The sequence below is a fragment of the Macaca fascicularis genome, chromosome 5 (genome assembly GCF_037993035.2).
Source record: "Macaca fascicularis isolate 582-1 chromosome 5, T2T-MFA8v1.1".
NCBI classification, from domain to species: domain Eukaryota; kingdom Metazoa; phylum Chordata; class Mammalia; order Primates; family Cercopithecidae; genus Macaca; species Macaca fascicularis.
The window spans coordinates 115,420,958-115,440,715 of NC_088379.1; the positions used below are offsets into that span (position 1 = coordinate 115,420,958).

Consider the following 19,758-nt stretch of genomic DNA (forward strand, 5'->3'; position numbering starts at 1 on the left):
GATGAAATTTTCATGCAGTGTTAGGGCCAGGGTTTTTGCTGTTGGTTTGGAAAAGATGTTAGTGAGCACCAAAGGGTGATGGCATTGTCCCAAGGACAAATAATAATAGTGCAACATTTCTACAGTTTTTTTTTAACATTAAAAATAAATCTAAAATGGCAATAATGGAGATAATGTATAGATCAGTAGACAAACCACTTGGAGATTTTACCTTTTAGCTTATGCATATCTTTTGGTCACTGGCCATCTTTAAGCTTTTATTTCCACATCTTTTCCCTTTTTTTCCTTATAGCTTCTGTTTTTTTGAGATAGAGTTTTGCTCTTATTTCCCAGGCTGGAGTGCAATGGTGCAATCTTGGCTCACTGCGACCTCCACCTTCCAGGTTTAAGCGATTCTCCTGCCTCAGTCTCCTGAGTAGCTGGGATTACAGGCATGTGCCACCATGCCCGGCTAATTTTGTATTTTTAGTAGAGATGGAGTTTATCCATGTTGGTCAGGCTGGTCTTGAACTCCTGACCTCAGCTGATCTGCCTGCCTTGGCCTCCCAAAGTGCTGGGATTACAGGTGTGAGCCACCGCACCTGGCCTAGTTTCTGGGTTTTTTGAGGCATTCATTTTGAATCAAATTCACATGTATTTCTAAGCCTATCCCAATATAGCTTTTCTGTATCACTCATGAAGGAAGCATAAAAAAGAACTTCGAATGCACATACCTCACTCATATCAAAACTTTCATCTGCAGCAGAAAGGTGACTATCTGAAATTACGTATTTCTCAGTTTTTAGAATAATTATTTCTGGAAACGTCATGGATGCTACAACTAGGTATAACTTACTATAGAAAAGGAAGGTAGTATGACCCAAAGCAAATTCAGAAATTCTAAGTTTTATTTTGCATACCGAATGAAAGAAAAGACAGATTTTTTAAAGGGAGTGATTTCCTCTTCATTGCTCTAGGGTCATTTGAAGACACGATGCTGATGAGATTCGCTTTTCTAGTATAGGTATAACATTACATTTATAAAAATGTGAGTACTGGTAGCTATAAGATTTGGGACAGATAACCTTTTCCTCTTGAGTTTATACACATGCAAGATAACTGAGGCAAAAGGATTGTCTTAGGCTTCTCCTGTGCCATTCTAGGATTTATGAAATTCAACTAAGTGGGTAAATATAGCCCTCTAGTGGTTCTGTTTTATGCTTACACTATTAACTTTGGTGCATCTAAGCATTTCTCTAATGTTTACTGATTTTAAGAAACTGAGGAGAATCAGATTTTAATAATGTTAATAACATAAAGAATATGGGAAAAAGGTAATCATTCTAACAAAATATGTTCAGGTTAGTTTTCAGGTTGTAATGCAATAATCCAGAATATTTTTATTCTGTACTTTACAATATCAGTGATTGAATTCAGATGCTTTGGCAAAGTATACAATGATTACTATCAGATAATATTAATTACTCATGTGCATATCAAACTATAGGGGAAATTAACAGGTGGATGGTGGAGTTGATCATGTTATATCCATGCTATGAAATAGCTACTAATAAATTAGACTATTAGATTCTGAGTTTATTGACTTGGAATTTATAATACAGCCTTAGGGGAAAATAAGTTGCATTATACATATACACATATATACTTATTTTTTTCCCCTCATTTTATTCATACAAGTGGAGGAAACCTCAAACACTTGTATGAATATATGTATAAGCAGAGAAAAACGTAAGAAAGGATATGCACCAAACAATACTGGTAACCTTTAGGAGAGTGAGATTTGGAAGTTGGAAGGAGACTACTTCTTTATTACTAATATTTAAATTGTTAAGAGAAAAAAAAAAAAAAAAAAAAGCCGAAATGGAAAAACTGGAAGGGTCAACAGAAAACAGGGACCTTAATCCGAATAGTTTTAGAGGACTAAGGCTGGCTCTTAATTTCCAGCTGAAATCAGTTAAGTCTGATCCTATACTGATTTCCTGAGTTTGTTTATTGTTTAAATGGGATGTGTGTGCTTGATAATCTCCTTAGAAAGAAGACTGATGCCCAAATAGGTTAAAATGTGTGGTGCTTGGTATTTCTTTTTGTTTTGCTAATAAGCTTTTCCCTTATTCTGGGAATTAAAATCCCTTCCTCTTTAGTCCAATTAAATCTGTTAAGGGAGGGCCTCTATGAAAAGGCCCTTCTTTGAGATCTCTAAGTGGAAATGATTGGTCCTGAAAAATCTTTCCTCAGTAACTCGTAAAACTGTTCATAATTATCGAAGGCTTATTACGAAGGGTGTCTCGGTATCTTCCCTGCAAAATGCTAAGAAATAATTTAGGCAACAGTTCAGACTCTAAAAATGAAGATGGCTCGGTCTTTTCACAGACTGAACACAATATTGTTGCAACTTACTTGATTATGGCAGGTATGGATGTTTAATTAACAGTTATCTTTCTTTAGAATAGGTGAAGAAAGGCAGAAGTTTTCAGCATAAGGCATGCATTGTTTCAGGTTCCATATTATTGGCCAACCTCGACAAGTCATTTATCCTGACTTGGCTTGCTCGTTGGTAAATGAGGATGATGATATTCTATTTCTGGGCTGTAAAGATCAAATAAGAGAATGTGGGTGAAAGAATAAGTGAAAACATTGTTAGTGATGGCTATTGTCACAGGTTATTTTGAATTTTGATAAATAACATAAGAGCAGTGAAGTGGGGCTGAGAAAAGTTTTCTATGTAATAAATAGTTCTTTTATAAAAACCTATGTATTTGGTTCTGCATTGTCAAAGTTTTTATTGGAGAAGAGTATGCACCATGGCAAAAATGTATTTTTAGCATCATTTACTCTTCTTATATATAACCCTCATATTTTTGTTATTGGTGGTAGAATTTAGCTAAGGACTTAAAGGCTCTGGAAAGAAAAAGTCCTAAGAAGACAGAGCAGAGTATATTGTCATTGAGGACAGTCTGAGAATTCAGCTTGTTCCAGAATGCTTATTGGAAAACTCTTGAGTTTTGGATTTCATCTTTTAGTATATTTGCAACTGTGAGCAAGTTTCTTCTCCTTTTTGTTCTTCCATTTTCTCATCTGTAAAACAAGCATAAGAATAAGTTACCTGTCATGATTGTTATAAGGAGTAAAATTAAGTGACACATAAATGCCATATAGTAGGTGTTGGACAAATATTTGTTTCTTTTTCCCTTTCCTCCCCACATACTCACTGATGTAAAGGATTGTTTGCAGAAAAAAAGGGATGGGGGAATGACAGTAGAAACTTTTTATCTTTTAATGTGTCATTGATTTGTATAACTTTTGTATTGAGTAATCACTTAATTTTCAACTTTAATGAGTTTTAGAATTAACTCTGTTATATTGAGTTCATTATTTTTTGCATTGACTTTTATAAAAATTTTCAAACATATTCAAAAGGAGAGTGAAAAGTGTAACACATCATCCTATACCCAGTTTATAATTGTTTAGTTTCTTCCTTATAATTCAGCATATTACTTCTAGTGCTAGAAATTGAGCTCCTCAGTTAAGTTTTGTGATTTTAGTGACGTGTTACCTTGTTCATTTGAATACCTCTGTATGATAAGTACTAGACAAGTTCTAATTTTTTGTAATTGCAAAAAAGACTGAGAAAATCTCATAACAATTACATGGAAATACCTTGTATACAAGTGTTTGGTTTAGTTATTTGTAGATGAGCAAAAAAAAAAAAAAAACTAACTCAAACTATCCTTTTTTGACCTGGTTACAAAATTAGCATGCAGAAAATATTCTACTTAGTTCTTATCTCCATAACAGTAATAATAATAGTAATCTTACTACTGCTACTAATGTTATCATTTGAATACTTGCTTCATACCAAGCACTGTTGTAAAACCTTACACATACAGAATAATTCTTCTTACACTAATTCAGTAAGTTACTCTTCAGTTTTATTTCTCTAGTTTATATAGATGAAGGGCTTAAGAAACCTGTCCAACACACACATCTACTACGTAGCTACAGCAGGATTTGAACCCAGGCATTTTGGTTCTACAGCCCTCACATATAAATCCGAGTCAGCTTTATCAAGTTATATACAATGAGTGTGTGTTATTTGCTTGTGTTTCTGGTGGATCCACTGAAGAAAGCATATCTGACCTCTTTATGCTTTTGTTCTGCCCCTGTATCAAGCATCTATTTTTCTTTAAATCCTCTAACTTTCCTCCTTTAACAAAACTCACGTAAACTCGCAAATCAAAACCAAAACTATGAGGAAAGGATGTAGTGAAAGCATTTATTTCATTTGTTACTTTTACCAAGAGCCTATTTAGATTTTTTTGTTTTTTGTTTAATGGTTAATTTGATCTTTCATTTAGATTTTGGCTCCTATAAACTGTTACAACTTCCAGTGCAACAGACGTTTTGTTAATTTATTGTGTCATTGAGCACTCTCCCTTTCCCCAATTAAGGCTGGGAGGTAAGAGCACATGGTGAATTTGAGTATCTGAAATAAATCATTATGGATGAACTGTAAAATGAAGGGTAAGAGATAGATTGAAAAAGATGGCTGAATACCAGACAGTGACGAGCCATGTAAGTATTAAAGGTGACAGGGAGTCACTGAAGCGTTTGAAATGAGAGTGACATGATCTGATTTGCATTTTAGAAATGTGCTATAGTGGTAGCTAACAGACCACATAGGAGTCCATTGCAGTGATTCTGAGGAGGGAGTAATGGCAGTGAGGACAGAAGGAAGTAGATACATTCAAGAGCTAGAAGGTAGAATTGATGAATGGATGATGGGATTGTGGGAAAAGGAGAGAAGTATTGAAGATGACGCCTAGGTTTCTTTTTTGAGCTACTGAATAGATGGTGATGCTCTTCATCAAGATAGGAACACACTTGGGGAAGAATAGGTTTGAGACAGGAGAAAAAATCTCTCAGTTCAATTTGAGAGGTGTTCAATAAAAAGCTGGACATATGGGTTTGAGTGTCCGGAGGCTGAAAAGTATCAGGGTATAGCTTTGGGTATGAAGAAATCACTCAAGAGTATGTGTTAAATGTGAAAAGAAAGGGGTCTAGGACAGAAGGTTGGACAATGCACATATTTAATAAGACACAGATGGAGAAACAAAGGCCAGGAAGTAGATCAAGAAGAGTCTGTTGAAGAGATTGGATGGAAGTCACAGAAGACAAGAGGGAAAATGTTTCAAGAGTGAAGGAGAAGTCAACATCAAGTGCTACTTAGCATTTAGACTGACTGTGAGATGGGACTTAACTAAAATCTAACGACTAGGTGATCTATTATATACCTATTAGAAGACCTACAGCTGTGGAAACAAGGCAGCGTGCTTGGCACAGCTGCAGAGAGAATGGGCTAAACTGCTTACTTCATACCCCCCATTATTTGTAAGACTCCCAGAATTATAGTTCCTTTGTTCTGGTTGCATACTTGGTAGGCAGCAATTTACTGCACTGTTTTTATCTAACTTTAAAAACAAATCATTGAATTTGTAGCTAGCCCACAAAGTCTTCATTTCATTAAATTCTTTGGAGTATATCTTGTATACATGCTACAATCCTAGATGCTAAAAATAGGGCCAAAGATTCATCAAATTTTCTGTCATTGTGTTCTAATTATCTTGAAGGAATGATAGAAATTAAGCAATATGGGTTTTAGTTGTAGCCCACTTATTAAATAAATAAAGCTGTATGTCACATATTCAAAAACCACAGAAATCATGAGGAGCCTGAAATCTACACGAAAAGACTAGGAAAAGTAACAGTTAAATTATATAGCGTTACATAAGACTAAGTTAATCATAAGCAAGTAGTTTGGAAATTGAGGGAGGAGAGGATAGTGTGGGTAGGAGAAGGCTTAGGGGCTTGAACTGGTTTGAAGGATGGATGGCATTTGGATAGGCAGAGGGAAGGAGCAGTGTGCTCCAAGTGGGAGAAATATGAGTCAAGCATGGTGTATCTGGGGAAAAACTAGAATGGAGAGTTCGCTTGACAAGTGTAGAAATGTGCTTCTGGAGAGTGACAACAGATTGAGGCAAAGAGCCTGGAATATCAGGTTGGGACATTTGGATTTTTATCCCACAGCCAGTGGGGAATATTACAAGTTTTTGGGAGGAGAAGAACCATGGTTAAGTCTATGTTATAGCAAGCTGATTCTGCCAGAAGCAAGGAGGGGAAAAGAACAGGAATCTGGAAGGTTAGTGTAACAGGCTAAGGCAGAAGTTCTGACTGAAGTGCCAATATATGATAAAAGTTTTTACTGAGCTGATATTGTTGTATGTTGGCGCTTGGAAACTGTCCCTCTCTGACAATAATTGGGGATCGATCACCAAGTAATTCTTTTCTCGATGGGGAACTCAACTCTATTCCTGCTTGTTGCACAACCCTCCTTTAGTCTCTAACAATCCAGTAATGATTCTAGCTTCTTGACTGAAATCTACTCACACCCCACCCCCTCACACCCCTTTAGGATCTAGTACAGCCCATATCTGGCTTATGCCCTTTACAGCATGTAGAGGATGTTAAACATGCACATCCAGTACACTCAGCAGTATTTCTCAGTGTAAAATAATACAGTGGCATTCTGGTTAATAAGTTTAGTTACCCGTCTACCTCAATGCAACCAGTCTGGGGCACTGACAACACTGAGGTTCTGGACCTGCAAGCAAAGAGTCAGAAACTTAATTAAGGTGGTATCAGCTGTGAGGCTTCTCTATGGACCAAAAAGCTGGCTCAACTTCCTCTCTGGATAGACAAGTCTTGTAGTATGCATTCTTCTATTGGGGTAGGGGTGTGCTTGTGTGTGTGTGTGTGTGTCTCTGTGTGTGTGTTGGAATGAAGAATTTGGATATGTTGAGTTTCAAGAAATACTGGAATAGTCATATAATCTTACATATGGTAGATGCTTAGTAAATGACAATGAGTTGAATGAAAAATAATGTGGAACTGGAGCTTGTGTCATGGCTGAAAATAGTGACAAAAGTGCTGTGAGGATAGAATGATAATTGAAGCTTGAGAAAGGCAACTATGGAAAAAGAAGAGTCCCAGGCCCCAGGAAGGAAGAGGAGGAAGTTAAGCTGCCAAAAAGAGGGTATGGTCCATCATATATTTGTCCCAAAAATCAGCAGGAATGGTATGAAAGCCAGTGAAGGAGTTTCAAGGACAGTTCACTCAGTAGCGATGACATTAAAACCAGCCTTCAGTGCTGCCTTGTGCAATTGGCAGATTCTTTGTGTTTTAATTTTCTCATTTCTATTTCACAGAAGGGATGTGAAGATGTTACAGTTTTAAGAACAGCAGGAGCTCTTCAAATAAATGAACAAAAATAGATCTGTTATGTTTTTAAAGGGGCTTAAATATTTAATTTTGAGTCTACTTTGAAACATTCAAATTAAACAAAATGCATCATATTTTTGTGTGTGTTCTCAGGTATGATAAGTATTCTCAGCAACATAATAGTTCTGGGCATCTTCATTAAGTACAAGGAACTTCGGACACCCACAAATGCAATTATTATTAACCTGGCTGTTACTGATATAGGGGTCAGTAGCATTGGCTATCCCATGTCTGCTGCCTCAGATCTGTATGGAAGTTGGAAATTTGGATATGCAGGCTGTCAGGTATTGGAGATCATTGGAATGAAAGCAAAACAAATAGATCAAAGAAATGTAAATTTAAATGTCTAAAAAGAATCCCAAGAGTTTAAATTGAAAAAGATATTGTAGGATAATAGACACAGCACTTTTACAGAAAAGAACTTCAGAAGTGACTAGCAATATATTGTTTAATAAGAGAAATAAAACCACCAACCATTGTTATATTTTCAAAATTCTCCCAACCCAAAGGAAGAAACAAATAAAACAACTAGCATTCAACTAAAGAAGAGTGCTGATTTGCATATTTAAATGAAAATGTGCATATTGCAAATTGAAAAAGAAATACCCTGCTTTCATCTGAAACAATATTTAGTGATTTAATCATATTATGGAAGACAGTTAAGTCACCATGTTGTTGAATTTTTTCCTATAGAAAGTCCTCCATGAGAATTGTTACTAAATGTATTTGTTATTTTTTACTAAAAAGGAAATGAGTTAATATTAATTTGCTTTAAGATAGTAGGCAAATATTACTTTTGGCCTAATTCTTTTAGCGGTTTACTATTATAAGCTAAAAACTATAGAGAATTAAATGAAAGTAGTAGTGAATACTGAATATCCACGTAAGTACCAACCAGTTTTGTTAAGTCTTACTGTTCCTCAATCTGTGCTTCAGATTGTTTTCCTTTTTAAAGACATAAAACTATACAGATAATGATGAAGGCCATTGCATACCATCCTCAATCTTATTCCTCTCATGAATGTTTTCCTATCTTATATATTTGCACATAAACCAGATACTGTCTGAATACTTTAGGTTTTGTGTAAATGATATAACACGGTTTGCATTATGTGATTTCCTTTCATTGTTCTATATTATGTTTTTGAGGTTTATCCATGTTGATGGATATGGCTGTAAGTCATTCATTTTGACTGCTATACAATATTCCATTTTATGAACATAGATAGCCCAATGTACTTTTTCATTTTACTCTTATTGGACATTTGTTCCCATTTTTTTTTCTATCACAGAGAAGGCTTCAATAAATGTTCTTATATACGTCTCCTTCTGCAATATGTGAGTTTCTTTAGACACATTGCCTAGGAGTGGAATGGTTTAAGTTGTAGAGAATGTTCATCTTCAACTTTATCAGAAGTAGCCAAATTGCTGTCCAAAATAGTTATTCAAATTATGAGAACATCTATTACTCCACATTCTCTTTAATACTTGGGATTGTCAGACTTTTAAATTTTCATTTTCAAGAGTGTAAAATGCCATCTTATAATCAGTATTTCTTTGAATATTTATTGTGGTTGCATGTCTTATGTTATAAACATTCAAATGCCAGTGGGCTTTTGTGCATACCCCATTCATTCTGGCCATTTTTCTATTGAGTTTGTCTTTTCCTCCTGTTGAATTGCCCATCTTCTGAATACTAGTCTTTTGCTGGTTTGTGGTTGTTCTGCACTCTGTTCATAGAGTGTTGTAACGAAATTTCACTGTAAGTCTTAAAATTTTGAAAAAAGTTCATTTTAGTTAATGAAATTACAAAATACTTTCCATAAATTTTTATTAAACTAGTTATAATTTGACAATGAAGATGTCTTTTAAAGTAGTAAAAAACATTTAGTATATTTGAGATATATTCTAACAATGGTACAAAAATCTAAATGTTTCTTGGGAGGGTGTTTAGAATGGTAGAGTATTTTCAATTTTGGTTTTCAGGTTTATGCTGGATTGAATATTTTTTTTGGAATGGCAAGCATTGGATTACTCACTGTCGTGGCCGTGGACCGATACCTGACCATCTGCCTTCCTGACATAGGTACAACACTTTTCTCAGCTTTCTTAATGAATCCATTTCTTGACTAATGGCCACTCAATATGTACGCTAAAATATAAACCTAATGGTTTGTAGTTAGGGTCAGTTTTATTTCTCTGGCAATAATTGTTCAAATGTTTCAATGGCTTCCTATCGTACTTAGAATAAAATCCAAATTTCATAAGGTCATTCACACTTTGAGGTATGGACCAAGCCCAAAGTGAGGTCTTCGTATACACTGTTTTGCTAGGTCTGGAAAGCTACTCTTCCTGTTTATCCTCTGACTGATTCTTTTCTCATTTAGGTTTCAGCTTAAATGTCATTTTTTCCCAGAATGTGAACTTATGTAGATAGGCTTGGTAAAAAGGGGGAACATATTTGTTACTTTTATTTGGCGTTGCATGCATGTTTTGGCTCCTGAGGCCCACCAAAGTGCTCTGTAAAGAATCTACTTGATAACACTTGTGAATCAAGCAAGTTTAAAAAAGTGAGTCCCATTAATGGCAAATGCTGCTAATATTTCCTATGCTTGATAATAGGGAGAAGAATGACCACCAACACTTACATTGGCATGATTCTGGGAGCCTGGATCAATGGCCTGTTTTGGGCTTTGATGCCTATCATAGGGTGGGCTAGTTATGCCCCAGATCCTACTGGTGCTACTTGTACCATAAACTGGAGGAAAAATGATAGGTAAGAGAGAAGTTTACACTTTATAATCAAATGCTTCTAGTGTAGACATTTTCTCACCCCTTCAAATTTAAGCTCAGATCATGTGTTCCTCATACAGAAGGTGGCAAAGTGCTTCCTCGGTAGTGATAATGTGATTCTAGCAAAAGTCGGAATTGAGAAAAGTGACTTATGCTTGTTTGCAAGTAAAGGTCATCCATCTCACTGTGTCTCCTTTACCCCATTCCTTCCTCCCTCCCCTGTGTTCTCTCTTAAAGCAGCAACGCAGGGTACCAATCACCCTTCCAATATTTGCACATCTCAAAGGTAGGATCATGAGCAGGAAAAGGGTTAGTGAAGCTAGATAGAGTGTGCGGCTCTGGCAAAAGCGCAAGCTGCCTCCCTGCTGTCTTTTCAAGATGGTCTGGTGTCCAAGCACATTCTGAGAACTGCACAGCAAAAGTACAGTCACTGCAAAGATTTACCTGCTAGTTAGTGAGGCTTCTATATATTTTCCAGGAACAAGAGGATATTTTAGTTCATTAAAGGAAATGAAGGATGACTTAAAAATGAACAGAAAATTTATAAATCTCAAACCAGATCTAAATCTAAAATTTTTTCTGCAGATTCAAAAAGTAAAGGCTGGGCACAGTGGTTCATGCCTGTAATCCCAGCACTTTGTGAGGTTGGGGCAGGAAGATCACTTCTGCCCAGGAGTTTGAGTCCAGCCTGGGCAACATATTGAGACTCTGTCTCTACAAAAAAAAAAAAAAAGTTGGGGGTGGAAATTTAGCTGGCTGTGGTGGTACATGCCTGTGGTCTCAGGTACTTGGTAGGCTAAAATGGAGATTGACTTGAGCTGGGGAGTTCAAGGCTACAGTGAGACATGATTGCACCACTGCACTCCAGCCTGGGTGACCAAGCAAGATTCTGTCTTGAAAGCAATTAAAAGTAAATACTTTAGACTTTATAGGCCAGATGTCTCTATCACAGCTCTTCAACTCTGTCATCATCCTGTAAAAGCAGCCATAGCCAGCATGTAAATGAGGGCACATGGCTGTGTTCCAATAAAGCTTTATTTACAAAGATGAGTAATAGGCTGGAATAGGCCTACAGTCCATAGTTTGCCAATTTCTGGCCTAAATTAACTAAAAGTCAAATACACTTCTTAAACTATTTAACAATACAGTGACTACCAATATTATTTTTAATAATTATCTCCTCTTTCCCCTTTCCCCGCTTAGGACATTAAATGAGCAATCATGATTGCCTTTTCTTATTTTCAGATCTTTTGTGTCTTACACCATGACGGTTATTGCGATAAATTTTATTGTGCCGTTGACAGTGATGTTTTACTGCTATTACCATGTCACACTATCCATTAAACATCACGCTACCAGTGACTGCACTGAGTCCCTCAACAGAGAATGGTCAGATCAGATAGATGTAACAAAGGTAAGAGGCCAAAATCCTTGAAAAATTGTTGTCATGGAGCTTTTACCCACTCATAGTTGAAAGAGTCCCTGGGACCACCGCAGTCTTCTCTCCCTCATCTCCATCTCTCACTTCCCAGATCTTTCTTCTGTGTTTGCCTCCTTATTTTTTATTTTTTTGAAATGGAGTTTCATTCTTATTGTCTAGGCTAGAGTTCAATGGCACGATCTCAACTCACTGCAACCTCTGCCTCCCTGGTTCGAGTGATTCTCCTGCCTCAGCCTTCCGAGTAGCTGGGATTAGAGACGCCCACCACCATGCCCAGCTAAATTTTTTGTATTTTTAGTAGAGATGGTGTTTTACCATGTTGGCCAGGCTGGTCTTGAACTCCTGACCTCAGGTGATCCGCCCACCTCGGCCTTGCAAAGTGCTGGGATTACAGGGGTGAGCCACTGCACCTGGCCACTTGCCTTCTTATTTCTGAATCATATGCTGTTTGCTCTTTTGGATATATTTTTGGCCATCATCTCTTGATTTCCTACTGTGGATGATGAGGATTTATTCTCTTATACCACCCACCTGCCCAACTCCTCCTCCATACCTTTCTCCCTCCTTATCTGTCAGTATAATGTTAACAATATTTGGTTAGATAAAGAGGCTCTTTCTCTGCTGTCAGTATGTTTAAACACACCACAGATGTGATGAACCTTATCCTCTTCTTGGAGCCATTCTCCTGGTTCCCTGGGGCCTCCTGCTCTGCTTTGAACTGATTGCTCCTGACGACCGCTGCTCAGAAAGCTAACATCTTCAGGTCTCCCTTCATCATCAGCTCAGGATGCCTTCACCTCCTTCCAGGGTCAAATCCCCTGTTTTCTGGAATGCTTGTCTTCCTTTTTTTTCCCTTCTTGTTCTTAGTTTATTTCCTCTGATTTGGTGGAGCACATTCTTCAATTAATTCCTGAAGTTATGGGAGAGGTAATATTTTTAAGACTTTGCATGACTGAAATTGTCTTAATTTTACTATCATATTGACTGACAGTTTGCCAGGTCTAGAATTCTAGGTGCAAAAGTAATATTCAAAGAGTTTTGAAGGTATCACTCTGCGTCTCCTAGCTTCCAGTATTGCTGCTACAAAGGCTGATGGCATTCTGGTGGTTGATGCTCTGTGGTGATCTGTGGGTTTTCTCTGGAAGCTTATAGGATCTTCTCTATGTCTCTAGTTTTATGAAAATGTATACTGATGCACCTTGGTATGAGTATTTATCCAGCACTGGGTACTTGGTGAGTTCTTTCAGTGTGGAGACTCCCATCTTGCTCTTCTAGGAGATTTCTCTTGTGATTTCTCTGATGATTCCAGTCCCTCTGGTTTTTTTCTCTTCTCTTTTCCTGGAATTCCTTTTATTTAGATATTTAATTTGCTAGATTTATCTTCTAATTTTCTTAAATTTTCTCTCCTATATTGTCTATTTTTGTTTGTCTCTTTTGTGGTGGTTGTTTGTTTCTTTTAGTTTCTACTTTCTGGGAGATTTGCTCAACCATATCTAGGTCTAGGATAAGTGTGAGGATAGTGAAGGCCAACCCTTGGGTGCAAAATTCAAGCAAGCTCCAAAAAACTCATTAATAAAAAAAAGTGGCTTAATCTAGTACTTAAAAAAATTAATGTAAAAATTATGTTGAACAAAATAGAAATTTTAAATAAAAACAGGATCTGACCCTGCACTTACATAATTCACCTGATTCACCTCCCCCTGATCCTAACCTGATAATATCATACAACCTTTCTATTACATTTTTAACATTTTACTCTCACTTTTACAGATAGGGTAAAAACCATTAAAAATAATTCCAACTTTTATTTTAAGTTCAGGGGTATATGTGCAGGATGTGTAGGTTTGTTACATAGGTAAATGTGTGCCATGGTGGTTTGCTGCCCAGATCATCCAGGTATTAAGCCCATCCATCCATTAGCTGTTCTTCCTGATCCTCTCCCTCCTTCCGCCCTCTACCCTCTGACAGGCCCCAGTGTGCATTGCTTCCGCCGTGTGTCCATGTGTTCTCATCATTTAGCTCCCACTTATAAGGACAATATATGGTGTTTGGTTTTCTGTTCCTGCATTAGTTTGATAATGGCCTCCAGCTCCATTGATGTCCCTGCAAAGGACATGATCTCATTCCTTTTTATGGCTGCATTGTACCACATTTTCTTTATCCAGTATACCATTGATGAGAATTTAGGTTAATTTCATGTCATGTCCATGATTGCTATTTTGAATAGTGCTTCAATAAACATACATCTGCATGTGTCTTTATAATAGAATGATTTATATTCCTTTGGGTATATACTCAGTAAAAGAATTGCTGGGACAAATGGTATTTCTGTCTCCAGGTCTTTGAGGAATTGCCACACACAATCTTCCACAATGATTGAACTAAGTTATACTCCCACCAAGAGTGTAAAAGTGTTTTTTTCACAATCTCCCCAGCATCTGTTATTTTTTGACTTTTTATTAATAGTCATTCTGACTGGTATGAGATGGTATCTCATTGTGGTTTTGATTTGCATTTCTCTAATGATCAGTGATGAGCTTTTTTTTTTTTCATGTTTGTTGGCTGCATGTATGTCTTCTGTTAAGAAATGCCTGTTCATGTCCCTTGCCCACTTTGTAATGGGGTTGCTTGTTTTTTTTCTTATAAATTTGCTTAAGTTCCTTGTAGATGCTGGATATTAGACCTTTGTCAGATACACAGATTGCAAAAATTTTCTCCCATTCTGTAGGCTGTCTGTTTACTCTGTTTATAGTTTCTTTTGCTGTGCAGAAGCTCTTTAGTTTAATTAGATCCTATTTGTCCATTTTTGCTTCTGTTGCAATTGCTTTTGGCATCTTCATCATGAAATCTTTGCCTGTGCCTATGACCTGAATGGTATTGCCTGGGTTCTCTTCTAGAGTTAAAAACCATTTTTGTTGATAAAACAGCTATTTTATACTCTATTCTCTCCTTGTTTTATGGATGTATATCTTCTGTTATTTCTGTGACATTATGTATATATTTATATTTCCTTCTGTTTACCACATATTTTTGTTTCCCCTGAGTTCTTGCACTGTTTTTTTTTTTCTTTGCCTGTCAATGTAAAAGTTTTCTTAAGGTCTGGTGGTCAATGATTGTTCCTTCATACTTAAGAGTGATGCATTAAAAATGTTCATTGTAAGCATGGATATGCTTATTAGTGAGATGTTTCTTTTGGGGGAATTTCTAATTGTCTCTGTAGTTATTATTATGACCATTGTCATCATTATTATTATTCTCTCACTGTGATTATCTGCTAGTCAAAAAAAATTTTTTTTTCTAACTTCCAAACTCAACCTGGAAACAAATACAATCCTATCTTGAGCTCAGTGAATTCTAGCACAGGCAATTTCTGCTGGATGTGTATTATACATGACGCAGATAATTTTGTAAAGGAGCTCTTTTGTATCTTGTTTAAAAGGAAAAATTGTCTTTTTCATGTTGCTCCCTCCTGATAGCCTGTTAAAATGATGGAATGGAGATTTGGGGGAATTTCTAACTGTCCAGGTAACTGTATCTCTAGGTATTTTATTCTGGGCAGAATTCCTTTCATGTTCCTAGGTGGGAGGTACAAGTCTATCTCCAAGTTTCTTCACAAGGAGGGGGCAGCACACATATACCTCTTTTTAACACAGTACTGAAGTGCTTAGCTGAACCTGGTGTCCCTGTGTCCTGAGTTTCCCAAATTAGCCTCCTTCTTCTTCTTCTTCTTTTTTTTTTTTTTTTTAAATACTGAGCTCTGGAAGTCTTCCAGGGAGGGGAAGGGGAAGTTACTGGGTAGACTGAGTGGACAGGCAGAAAGATTTGGATGTCTAACTACTTTATTTCTTTTTTTTTTTTTTTTTTTTTTTGAGACGGAGTCTCGCTCTGTGGCCCAGGCTGGAATGCAGTGACGTAATCTCTGCTCACTGCAAGCTCCGCCTCCCGGGTTCACGCCATTCTCCTGCCTCAGCCTCCCGAGTAGCTGGGACTACAGGCACCTGCCACCAAGCCTGGCTAATTTTTTGTATTTTTTTTTTTTTTAGTAGAGACGGGGTTTCACTGTGTTAGCCAGGATGGTCTTGATCTCCTGACCTCGTGATCCGCCCGCCTCGGCCTCCCAAAGTGCTGGGATTACAGGCCTGAGCCACCGCGCCCGGCGACTTTGTAGATTTCAACCAGTTCTATTTTGAGCTCCATGTGCACCCCCACATCCAGAGTTTTCTGGTATCCTTTGTTACTAGAATATCCGTTGCTCTGTAGCATGGTGGTCTGTATCTGGTTTTCCCTCATAGTTGGCTCTTTTTAGCATTTATTTATTTACTTATTTATAAAATTATTCTCATGTTCCTTACATAATTTGCCACTTGTCCAATGGTCATTGTTTCCATTAAAAAATATGTATTGTCTAATCTCTGATTCTCTGTCCTTAAGGGTTTTTTGTCTTCTTTAACCTCTGTTCCATAATTTTAGCAGAAAACCTAGGGAAGAAATATAAAAATATAATTTTTTCATTTAAACAAGATGCAAGAGATCTCCTTTACAAAATTATCTGCATTGTGTATAATATATATCCAGTAGAAATGGCCTGTGTTAGAATTCACTGAGCTCAAGATAGGATTGTATTTGTTTCCAAATTGAGTTTAGAAAGTTAGAAAGTTACTTTTTTTAGTTTAGCAGATAATCCCAGTAAGAACAAATAATAATGATGGTAATAATAATAATAATAGCCATGCCAGCAGTTCATAGCATAATGATGTGAAGTGGGGTGGGGTGGGTTTTTATCTGCCTTTCATCAAAGTCAGCTGTTGTACTCTCCCCTAGCATACAGAAAGAGGGCATTCTTTTATGTGTGTGTACCATTCTTAAAAGCAATGTTATATATTTTTGATATACCCATTTCACAAGGTCTTATTATCATAGGCGACTTCAGGCACTTGAACAAACAACATCAAAGGCAAAAAAAACTCAGCTATTTCCTTTATATCATCAACAACATAAACATATTCACATTCCAACCTAGATAGCTTTTTACCCTACTTTAGATATATTAATATTTAAATATTTTAGATATTGGGCTTGGTGAATATCTATTTCTTTTCAGATGTCTGTGATCATGATCTGCATGTTTCTGGTGGCATGGTCCCCTTATTCCATCGTGTGCTTATGGGCTTCTTTTGGTGACCCAAAGAAGATTCCTCCCCCCATGGCCATCATAGCTCCACTGTTTGCAAAATCTTCTACATTCTATAACCCCTGCATTTACGTGGTTGCTAATAAAAAGTAAGTAATGTCTAAAATGCTTGCAATACAAAATAAAACTGATATAAAAAGAATGTTAAGATTTCTTGGGAGAGAAGTGACAGAAACCCACTTCAATCTAGCATAAAGGTCATTTGCCTCATGTGACTGGAGCAGCATCTAGACCCTTAAATGCCCAGAGCTCCAGATTTACGACAGACTCTTCCCACACAGTGGCAGAGATGACTGTGGGCAACCCAAGACCCAAGTTCTACCAGCTAAGCATCCCCAAATACCAACTGCATCTCACATGGCTCTCTGGCAGAAAAGCCCCTGGGATGTCAGTGGTCAGCTTAGTTCAAATGGTTACTCCCACCCCAAATAGTGGTTTCCAAAGAAAAGAGTGATTTTATTACTGGAAAATGGACAGGGCAACGTTGGGCTCACTTAGTGGGTAGCATAGATGTATATTTACAAGAAATAAGACATATCATTCAAATGCAAGGGAAAAGTTTAGTCCCAACATAAAAGGCATCTGGATACTAGAGAATTCTTACCTCCTCTCTTTTTTGGGTTTCTCGGCAAAATGTTCCCTTCCTGCCTCCTCAATGAAGTTTAGACGGAGTCTCTATCCAGGCTGGAGTGCAGTGGCGTGATCTCAGCTCACTGCAACCTCCGCCTATGGGTTCAAGCAATTCCCTGCCTCAGCCTCCAGAGTAGCTGGGATTATAGTTGCCCACCACCACGCCCGGATAATTTTTGTAGTTTTAGTAGAGATGGGGTTTCACCATCTTGGCCAGACTCGTCTTGAACTCCTGACCTTGTGATCCACCCATCTCAGCCTCCCAAAGTGCTGGGATTACAGGCGTGCGCCACCACACCCAGCTGAGGTCAGGTAATTTTATCCTGGAATGACAATGTTTGGAAAAGCAGCTTTAGTTACAGGTATATGAAGAAACATAAAATTTTACAGCCCAAACAGACCACGTAAGAAGAATGACGAACACATTTTAAATTCAGAATCTGCTGGTAGTTCTTTTGGAAAATTCTTGCTGGGAAGAACAGATGGATGAAACACACATTGTTACTTCAAATAAACAACTCATGGCACTTGACATTGGTAGCATCCTTTTAAATACATACAATTATTTACTTTTATTAGATGTCTTCAATCTATAGAATCAATGATGCAAAATTGGCCTTTAACTGTACCATATACCTTATATATTTATAAAGTTTCTCAACAGGAAATCTATAGAATCAATAGTGCAAAATGGGTTTTAACTCTACCATATACTTTATATATTTATAAAGGTTCTCAACAGGAGATGTTAAGTTGGAGGCAGAAATTTATCCAGAGATGTAAATTGGCAGTAGTGGTATCTTAGCCATACTTGAAAATGCTTTAGAAGTTACAAATCATTATGAGTTAATGCCAAATTTTCCTTTTTTTATCGTAGGTTTCGGAGGGCGATGCTTGCCATGTTCAAATGTCAGACTCACCAAACAATGCCTGTGACAAGTATTTTACCGATGGATGTATCTCAAAACCCACTGGCTTCAGGAAGAATCTGAAATAAGAGAAAAGGACACACTGTCAAAACACTTTAGTTTTTTGACAATGCTTTTATTTTAAATATGAGCCCATTTAGATCAAGTGCAGACATGGATCATTGTCCTATGAGACTGTAAGTTCCTCAAGCGCAGCTCATGCTTCTCTTTGTGCACTGGCTGCTGCAGTGCATGCTTCTCTGTGTCCTGATATGTCAACTTATTGCTCATCTCCCTTGATGAATTAGGCATCTGAGGTTAACGTCCCCTTTCTTTCTCCCTATTATGGCATGCATTACACTGTACTGATGACCTTTAACTTGCCTGGCTCCTCCATTAGAATAGAAGCAGTCACTAATTTAATGTTAGAATAAATGAGTAAAAACAATAATAATGAAAAATTCTAGATAATTACTGAAATGAGTTGTTGGATGTTCCCAGTTAGAATAGAAAGCATTTTTGGCATTTCAACATTTTAACATTTAAATCAATTAACTTATGTTATTAAACAAAAATAATCAAATGAACATTAAACACAATTGTTTCTAAATAAAATGTTAAGTTGATGCATATATATTATATAGCATTATAACCCCTGTGCATATTTTGATGTTTTCTGCAATTTTGATTACCATTTTTCTGCATATTTATTCCATATATTTGCCACCAGAGTTAACTTCAATCAGAGTGGAGATTTTTATATGTTTGTTCTTTAATGTATCCTTAGCACATATACCTAATTCTGTCTGGCATGTAGTAGGCACTCAATAAATGTTTTTTCAATGTCAAATGAGTTTGTAGACTCACATATTTGTCATTCTAAATGACTGTTAAGCATAGAGGCGGGCGGATCACGAGGTCAGGAGATCGAGACCATCCTGGCTAACACGGTGAAACCCCGTCTCTACTAAAAAATACAAAAAACTAGCCAGGTGAGGTGGCGGGCGCCTGTAGTCCCAGCTACTGGGGAGGCTGAGGCAGGAGAATGGCATGAACCCGGGAGGCGGAGCTTGCAGTGAGCTATCCGGCCACTGCACTCCAGCCTGGGAGACAGAGCAAGACTCTGTCTCAAAAAAAAAAAAAAAAAAAAAAAAAAAGCATAGTACAATATACCATTGTTTAAATAGTAGACATTTAAATTGCTTTCCAGTTTTTAGTTTCATGGATGTACCACTGAAAATATTTCAGTGCAAATATATTTTTTCTTTGGGAGAAGTTATTCTATTTGAGGGTTTCTTTTCAGACTAGAAATACTGGATACAAATACAAAAACACTATTATTGTTGCTAACTTGCTTTCTGGAAAGATTGAATTAGTTTACACTGATACTGGCAGTGTCTAAGTGGGCTTTTCATATTCCTGCTAATAGTGCTGTATATATTTAAATTATGAGTTGTATA

General features: G+C 37.0%; 1 protein-coding gene and 1 long non-coding RNA gene across 8 annotated transcripts in view; one reads left to right on the forward strand and one right to left on the reverse strand.

Moving 5' to 3' along the window:
- Positions 1–19,758, reverse strand: part of LOC102119106 (uncharacterized) — an 80,763-nt gene that overhangs the window by 6,559 nt on the left and 54,446 nt on the right. For 2 of the 3 annotated variants that reach the window (XR_277312.4, XR_012435019.1), the window contains 3 exons: positions 18,311–18,378; positions 17,365–17,713; positions 2,398–3,075 (listed from right to left, as the gene is read on the reverse strand). This is a non-coding gene — a long non-coding RNA (uncharacterized lncRNA). Of the gene's footprint in view, positions 1–2,397; positions 3,076–15,910; positions 16,048–17,364; positions 17,714–18,310; positions 18,379–19,758 lie in introns of those variants that run through there. The other variant, XR_012435018.1, reaches the window with a different exon arrangement.
- RRH (retinal pigment epithelium-derived rhodopsin homolog) lies at positions 2,254–19,148 on the forward strand. 5 transcript variants are annotated; one of them, XM_005555667.4, is made up of 7 exons: positions 2,254–2,410; positions 7,429–7,619; positions 9,322–9,421; positions 9,958–10,111; positions 11,374–11,542; positions 16,671–16,849; positions 18,268–19,148. In XM_005555667.4, the coding sequence occupies exons 1-7, from the start codon at positions 2,305–2,307 to the stop codon at positions 18,380–18,382; spliced, it is 1,014 nt and encodes a 337-aa protein (XP_005555724.1). In that variant the 5' UTR covers positions 2,254–2,304; the 3' UTR covers positions 18,383–19,148. The 5 variants fall into 5 exon arrangements, with proteins under 5 accessions (XP_005555724.1, XP_065401399.1, XP_073896392.1 ...); XM_065545327.1 differs by lacking the exon at positions 16,671–16,849; XM_074040291.1 differs by lacking the exon at positions 7,429–7,619.